The 9,006-nt window shown below is 33.6% G+C and overlaps 1 protein-coding gene across 1 annotated transcript; it reads left to right on the forward strand.

The window, feature by feature from the left end:
- Positions 1-4,359: 4,359 nt before the first annotated feature.
- On the forward strand, positions 4,360-8,680 carry LOC18610041 (alpha,alpha-trehalose-phosphate synthase [UDP-forming] 6-like). The gene is made up of 3 exons (XM_007045480.3): positions 4,360-7,119; positions 7,211-7,484; positions 8,156-8,680. The coding sequence occupies exons 1-3, from the start codon at positions 5,093-5,095 to the stop codon at positions 8,441-8,443; spliced, it is 2,589 nt and encodes an 862-aa protein (XP_007045542.3). The 5' UTR covers positions 4,360-5,092; the 3' UTR covers positions 8,444-8,680.
- Positions 8,681-9,006: the final 326 nt, after the last annotated feature.

Consider the following 9,006-nt stretch of genomic DNA (forward strand, 5'->3'; position numbering starts at 1 on the left):
GTTTTTATTTTTTTATTACATTTAATTAAATTTTTATATTTTTATTTTTAATCAAATAAACTTTTATAATTAATAATCGATTAATTGTTATTAATCAAAATATCATACGTCATTTTATATCATGTGATATGTTGACTTGTCATAATGAATAATAACATCACATATTGATATGATATGATAATATTGCTATATAACATTTTTCACTTGTTATGTCAGCATTACATAAATATAAAACGATTAATGATAATTAATCAATTATTAATTATAAGTACGTATTTAGTTTAAAATAAAAATGTTTCTTGACTTGAATGAAAGTAATATAAGAATAACTAGTTATTTGAATTTTTTAAAATAATTTTGAAATTTTTTAAAATTTTTCGTCTAAAAAATAATACATTTTCTTTTCCAAAATTTTATTTGTTCATTTTAAAATTGGAATATAAAATTTTCAAATCTAAATTTTAAATTCTAATTTTAACGTGTTCAAATGATAAATACATATACTATTTTTATTTATGATTGAGCATTGAATGAAAATTCTCAAAAACTTATAATTAAGGTTTCGAGACTATAAATGAAGTGATTGGACTTGATTTTGAGTTATCTAATAACAAATAATGCCCATTCATTTGAATATGAAATTCTCAAATTTAAATTTAACGTATCCAAACCATAAATACATATGTTATTACCCACTTTGATCCAATTCGAGAGGCTCTCAACATCAAATAAAAAGAAAAAGGTAATAGGATCATTAAAACTTTTTTAGAAATTAGGGATCATTAATTATGTTTATATACTTTGGACAATTCTTACTTAAATTTTACTTACAATATTTAGGGGTTTTCATTGTCAAATCCACTGCAAACCGCGACATGAAAACGCCTCTAATAATAAATAAACCATTGATTAACAATAGGACCCAAAAATCTCCAATGGGCATTAAACCAAAAAGTAATCCCCACGTGTTAAGAGCTGATTGGTAGGTTTTTGTTTAAGCTCCCTCCACTTGTGCCACTTTGGGGTTTGAAGTGGGGTGTGACTTTGCTAGAGTGAATCCCCTAATAACTCGTATTTTATGTTTGCCAATAAGAATAGAGTCAATTCTTAAACTTTGCTACATAATCAACCCTTCATTCATCCAAAAGCCATAATGTATAGTTGAGAATTTCCAAGTAAAATAATTTATTAATTATAGCAAACACAATTGGAGAATAAACTAATTCAATGCATCAAACCATAAAATAAATACACTCTAGCATTTCATCTTTTTGACTAATATCAAGTTGGGAATAAATTAATAGATACTTATCAAGGTCATTGTCTGTTTATGGAGTAAAGTATAGAGGGCTAGGTAAGGCTTTACAAAGCACATAATCTCTTAGGTAGAGAGTACTTTTTACTTTTTAGGCAAGCTTTGAATGGCCATGTCCTTCTAAAAGCACTAAAGACTGCTTAAAGTTTTTAAATGTGACCTAATTCAATTAGGAGAAGGTATATCCCGACGTAAGTGCATTCGCAATGTGAAATTAATTTAATCAATAAGTTTGGTAATCTTTTTTATTATTATTAATCTCGAACGCATTTGAAAATTATCGGATAAGGATGCAATTCTATAATATTAAGGAAAATGTTAGAGCCAAGTGGATGTATGATCACTTAGTTACTTCGTTCAAAAATAAAAGGGGGAATTGACATGTTGGTGTCCAAAAATGTTTGTTGCTCTGTCATGTCAAGGTGCAAACGGTAGATAGAGAAGAAGGCATCTTGAAAGCATCCCGTGCTCCCCATCTAACCATCATCTTTCCTTTTGTCCCTCTTTGCCAAGTTCAAACCACAAAGAGGTCAACAAAGAATATAAGACTTGTTCCTTTTTTCTTCTTTATTGTTTTAATAAAAGGGATGGGTTTGTTTTCGTGTTAGGAATTTCATATCAATGAAAGATCAAGATGGATTTTAATTTATAAATAAAAGTGTTTTTCTACTTACGATTAACATGTTTCATGATGTCTTTATTAAATAGGTAAAATCCTGTCATTACGGTGACAAATATCAAATATTTTAAAAATAATATCTACAAATTCAAATTATAATTATAATCAATCAAGGTTTTATATTCGTATACGATTAATATAACAATTATCTTTAGTATAAACAATTAATAAATAAAATTATCATAAATTGTACCACACTCATATATTATTATAATTATTAAAATACTTAAATTTTGTTTTACATGTAACAATTATTTGATGAGTTGCTATTTTATGAAATCAAATAAGATTTTATATTATATTATTATTCCTTTTTTTTATAAATAAAATCATTCACCACCAATGTCAAATTAAATATTCACTTTTAATTTAATATAAAAATTTAAAAAAATAGTTTGACTTGATAAAGTATGTAACAGTAATATATATTATAATTTTTAATATAAAAAAGAAAAAAATATTAAAAATTAATATAAAACATAAAAGAATAAAAATTTAGCATAATTTAAAAATGGAATTAAAAAATATAAACAGTCCTTTTATTATTCCATTTGAAAATTGCATACCAACTTGTTAAAGCCGTACTTAAGAGATTCCACCCTATCCGTCCTTTCTCAATGAAAAAATCCCCAACTTTTAGCCCTATACTCTGCAGTGCTACCCCATCCGCTAGATCTAACAACAAGAATTATCAGAGGATAATATCTCTCCACGTAATCACTCGCATCATTTGGCCATGTGCCGCATTTGTAAACGGCACAAACCTTACTTAAAAACCTTATCTTCAAAGTTTCAAGGGAAACTGTGCAAAGGCCGTTGCCGGCTAAGGGATTTTGTCGTTACAAAGTTCTTTCCTTTTTTTTTTTTTTTTTGCTTTGCAAATTCAGACAAACCAAAAAAAATGTGGGGTACGTGGCGGGTGTGTGGAAGTCCACACTTAGGACTGCTCGTATATCCGTGCTTATCCACTTCAATCAACTCTTTTTTAAAATTAAAAACTTCCCTGTTTGCGTTGTTAGCCCTTGGGGTTGTGGGTCCCACTTGATGACGTGGCGGATAAGTCAATGTGACGTCCAGCTGTTGTAGGCCCTCACGCCCCACTTTGTATCTTTTTCTCGTTTCGCCCCGATATTTTGATTTTAATGATTCGAATTTGAAAATAGAAAAAAATAAAAATAATAATTATGCGTGTAAATTACACAAATGTTAAGGTACAAGGATTAATATATTTTATTTGCGATATTTCAATTGTTACTTGTTTGAGTTTTTTAGTGTTTTTATTATTTTTTGAAATAAATGATTTAATGTGCAATTTTTTGAAAAAGGACTTAATATTTTTTTTAGAGATTTTAAGGTTGAAGAATCTTTAAAAAGTAAATAATTTTTTTTCCTTTTATATTACTTAAATTCAATAAATTTTAAACATATCATATTTTTTACTAACTAAGATCCATAACATTCAACACCATTTTATTGTGTAAAGTTTTGGACTTATAAATATAAATATTTTTTCACTTGAAAGTTATATTTTTTAGATTAAAAATATGAGTTAAATTTAATATTTTAATATAAAAATTTAAAATATAATTGCATCTTTCAGTTTTAAAATATTTTAATAACATGATAAGATTTATTGATTATAAAAATTGTTTCCTTTTAATGTGTTATATAAATTAAATATAATATTGATTGAAATTTAATTAATAAAAAATAAAATTATAAAGTCTATTAAATATCAAATTTGTTCTTAAACTATTATTATATTTACCAATCCAAACATTTGCTTTCTTTTTACTTCAAGTAAAAGTAAAAACTAAGTGACAAATATAACAATAAAAGAAAGGGGAAAATCCACTTACATAAGTAACTTTTCCACTTTGGTATCACACAAGCCTTGTATTTGTACAGGAAGAATTCAATCTTATCCTTCAACGAGAGTGTTGTCGGATCAAGATTTTTTGACGTTTAAATTTTATTATCCCATGAGATATCGTGTGATTGCAGTCAAAACGAGAACACATATCTCGAGAGACCAATTTCTTGTTTTGTCAATGAAGCAAGGAGAAAACGCCACGTAGCCTAATGAGGCCTTCCAAAGCCACGTGGGATATCCCGCGACCCATTTCCAGCTATTTTCAGACAGGACCCTAACTTTGTGGGTCCCACATCCGCATGTTGCCTCGTGGCGAACTAACCAAAGGACAAAAGGATAAGAACTTCAAGTGCACATTTTCCTCTACTCTGCACCTTTGGATCACACCACAATCTCATCCAAGGGTCAGTGTTCATCTAAATTATTTAACCCCACAAAAAAAAAAAAAATGAAAAGAATAAAGAAAACTTCCCAAAAAAAAATCAGTATATTTTAATTTTCTCAGCCCAAGCTTTGGCTAGAGAGTGTTGATTTGGCAAAGAGGATTTGAGATCAGCTAGAGCTTCAAGGAAAGCTAATTTCAATTCTTTTTTTTGTTTAAAGCTCTAAACTTTTTGGGTGAATTCGAATTTTCCTAACAACCCAATAGGGAAAAAGAAATGGAAATTCTTCAAATATTCAACAACAGCAACAACAACTGCTGGTAATTTCTAGAACTGTTCTTGATTTATTTTTTAACTTCCTTTCAACTTTAGATTTTTCAATAGTTGTAGTAGTTGTTGTTGTTGTTGCAAGTGTGACAATCTCTAGTGGAAATTCTTTTGGTTTAAGTATATTTTCTTAGCTGTATAATCTCGAATCTATTCCATTCCCCCTTTTTTCCTTTTTCTTTTTTTATTTATCTAGATATCAACTCATATCCACCATTTGTTTTTGATTCACTTCATCTAAGCTTATCTCCCAATTTCATTCTTTCAACTTGTTTCATTCACCATTTTCTCCCTTAAAAGGTTGCACCCTTTTTCCCATTTGTTTGCACTCAATCAAAGAGCCAGTCTTTACCCTGAAATTATTTATCTTGTTCTTTAATTTTTTTAGTGATTTTAGAGCTTTTTAGTATAAATTCTGTAAAAGGGTATCTTTTAATTGTGAAAAAATTTCCCTTTAATGGGACTCTTTCTGGATGTGGGCATAGTAAAAGCTCGGTTTTGATTAGCTTTAAGCAATGGTATCAAGATCGTATTCGAATCTCTTGGAGCTTGCCTCTGGTGAGGCTCCATCTTTTGGCCGAATGAGCCGGAGGATTCCCCGGATTATGACGGTCCCCGGGATCATTTCCGATATTGATGATGATCCATCGGAGAGTGTATGCTCTGATCCATCATCATCATCTGTTCAGAGAGACCGAATTATCATGGTAGCTAATCAGCTGCCTATAAGGGCACAGCGGAAATCGGATAGTACTAATAATGGTAGTAGTAGTAGTAGCAAGGGTTGGATTTTTAGCTGGGATGAGAATTCACTTCTCCTCCAAATGAAAGATGGGTTAGGAGATGATGATATTGAGGTGATTTATGTTGGTTGTTTAAAGGAAGAAATCCATCCAAATGAACAAGATGAGGTCTCGCAGATTCTTTTAGACACCTTCAGGTGTGTGCCGACTTTTTTGCCACCTGATCTTTTTAGCCGGTATTATCATGGGTTTTGTAAGCAGCAGTTGTGGCCTTTGTTTCATTATATGTTGCCTTTATCACCAGATCTTGGTGGTAGGTTTAACCGGTCTTTGTGGCAAGCCTATGTGTCGGTCAATAAAATTTTTGCTGATAGGATCATGGAGGTTATTAATCCAGAAGATGACTTTGTGTGGGTACATGATTATCATCTGATGGTGTTACCAACTTTCTTGAGGAAGAGGTTCAACAGAGTTAAACTGGGGTTTTTCCTTCACAGCCCATTCCCGTCATCGGAGATATATAAGACATTGCCTATTAGGGAGGAGCTTTTACGTGCCTTGTTAAATTCAGATTTAATTGGGTTTCATACTTTTGATTACGCAAGGCATTTTTTGTCATGCTGTAGTCGAATGCTTGGTCTTACTTATGAATCCAAGAGAGGGTATATAGGCCTTGAGTATTATGGAAGAACTGTTAGTATCAAAATTCTCCCTGTGGGGATACACATGGGTCAGCTTCAGTCAGTTTTGAGCCTTCCGGAGACTGAAGCGAAAGTTGCAGAGCTCCTTAAGCAGTATTGTGGTCAAGGCAGGACAATGTTGCTTGGGGTAGATGATATGGACATATTTAAGGGTATCAGCTTGAAGCTGTTAGCAATGGAACAATTACTTTTGCAGCATCCTGAGTGCCAAGGGAAGGTAGTGTTGGTTCAGATAGCAAATCCAGCTAGAGGACGAGGGAAAGATGTGAAAGAAGTGCAGGAAGAGACACATTCAACTGTGAAGCGGATTAATGAAACTTTTGGGAAGCCTGGGTATGACCCTGTTGTATTGATCGATGAACCACTTAAATTTTATGAGAGGATTGCATATTACGTTGTTGCAGAGTGTTGCTTAGTAACAGCTGTAAGGGATGGAATGAATCTTATTCCTTATGAATATATAATCAGTCGACAGGGTAATGAGAGGTTGGATAAGGTTTTGGGGTTGGAGCCATCTACACCAAAGAAAAGCATGTTAGTTGTTTCAGAATTCATTGGCTGCTCCCCATCTCTGAGTGGAGCAATTCGAGTAAATCCATGGAACATTGATGCAGTGGCAGATGCAATGGACTGCGCCCTTGCGATGGCAGAGGCAGAAAAACAGCTTAGGCATGAAAAGCATTATAGATATGTGAGTACCCATCATGTTGGATACTGGGCTCATAGTTTCCTTCAAGATTTGGAGAGGACATGTCGAGAACATGTCAGACGGAGATGCTGGGGTATTGGTTTTGGGTTAAGTTTTAGAGTTGTGGCTCTTGATCCAAACTTCAGGAAGCTCTCAATGGAGCACATAGTATCAGCTTACAAGAGGAGTACTACTAGGGCAATTCTTCTAGACTATGATGGCACTTTAATGCCTCAGGCTTCCATTGACAAGAGCCCATCATCTAAATCCATTGACATCCTAAATAGCTTGTGCAGAGATAAAAACAACATGGTTTTTATTGTCAGTGCTAAAAGCCGAAAGACACTCACTGAATGGTTTTCTCCTTGTGAAAAACTAGGAATTGCTGCTGAGCATGGCTACTTCTTGAGGTGAAATGAACCAGCTTTGATTCTAATTTCTATTTCTATCCTTATCATAAGATTGTGGTTTTGACCGGATAGTTATACTTTATTGTTTCAGGCTTAAGCGAGATGTGGAATGGGAAACATGTGTACCAGCAGTAGACTGTACTTGGAAGCAGATTGCCGAACCTGTGATGAGGCAATACACAGAGACTACTGATGGGTCCAACATTGAAGATAAGGAAACTGCACTTGTCTGGTGTTATGAGGATGCGGATCCAGATTTTGGATCTTGCCAAGCTAAAGAGCTTCTTGATCATCTAGAAAGTGTGCTGGCCAATGAACCTGTTACAGTAAAGAGTGGGCAGCATGTTGTGGAAGTTAAGCCACAGGTTTGGATCATATGTTCCCTGATGAAGTTGTAGAGTACTTTTATTTTCTTGGCGACATTGGGCCATAGAGCCTCTTTTTAAATTAACAACATGAAATGTTAGCTATGCAAACTGAGATGGTTAACTATACTGAAAAGCCTGTTGCTTAATGGCTTCCTGTTCTCCAATCTAACCACACTTTTATTTGGATTTTTGACAGAGTAGGCTAACCTCCTTTAGATGTTTGCTTCTGTCCTTGCTTTTATTCCTGACACAGTCTACGCATTGTCCTAAGATAGGGTGTTTATGGATGTTCCTTCTAGTGAGAAGGGAATAAACATCATAAAATTTTTCTTTAAAAAGTCAATGATCATATTTGGATCCTCATGAAGCCAAGGAAGGCCAAAACGAAATAGGGTTAGCCCTTTGAAAGAAATTGATTGTTAGGATGTTAGCTTTCTAATTGATATAACTATGCAAGTTACTGTTTATTGATACTATCTATTTGTTGCTAATTTTCCTAGTTTGCTTTTGGATATCAAATTGCACCTTTTACTTTTATTGAGAGCTTCAAACCAGTTAGCTTTTTGAATCTACCTCGTGTTTGTATAGCTCTCAAATTATCATGTTTCCAAAGGTGTGTTTCCTCATGTTTTTGCAAGCATTCTCTAATTTCTTTTGGCTATATGCAGGGTGTAAGCAAGGGTCTAGTAGCTAAGCACCTACTTTCCACCATGCAAGAGAGGGGTATGTTGCCAGATTTTGTTCTGTGCATAGGAGATGACCGATCTGATGAAGACATGTTTGAGGTAATTACCAGTTCAATAGCTGGCCCATCGATTGATCCCAGGGCAGAAGTGTTTGCATGTACTGTTGGTAAAAAGCCCAGTAAGGCTAAGTACTATCTGGACGACACGGTGGAAATTGTTAGGTTGATGCAAGGTCTGGCTTCTGTTTCCGATCAAATGCTTTCTGTGTAGCCTTAGCAAAGACAAACAAAGGTGCATTGTTCTTTGTGTTTGTAACTTTCAAAAAGATATGTAGGCTGGGCGGTAGACTTATATTTCCTTGCCTTGTTTTGAAATGTACATTATCGTAGTTTTACTAAGAGAACCTGTGCAAGCGGATACCTTTTTGTGTTTGTTCGTCTTTCTAGTAAAGCTGTAAATATGTGCTTGTGCCATGAAATTTGAGCTTCCCAATTTCTCTCCCCCTCATTCCTCATGTCAAACTAAAATTTAGCTTTTCTTTAAAGAGGATTTATGAGATTCAATGCATCGTTGGTTCCGGATTCATGAAGGGTAAAGTTTCAGCTAAAGTTTCTAATCTGCTGTGGGTGCTATTTTTGCCATTCTAGTAAGTTCCTGATAGTATAAAAGTGGTTCCCCTAGTTATAGTTCTGAGTTGCTGTGGAATGTCTGCTTCGGTTTTAGTTCCAAGTGTTCTTTCCTTGTATCATTTTCCCCCTTCGTGCGGTGCTTTCTACAAAGTGGACGTTACACCTTGCCTGCTTCAACTCTTCTTTAGCCAAAGTCTTGCTTTA

This window comes from Theobroma cacao, chromosome 2, assembly GCF_053813885.1.
Source record: "Theobroma cacao isolate CCN51 chromosome 2, ASM5381388v1, whole genome shotgun sequence".
NCBI lineage: Eukaryota > Viridiplantae > Streptophyta > Magnoliopsida > Malvales > Malvaceae > Theobroma > Theobroma cacao.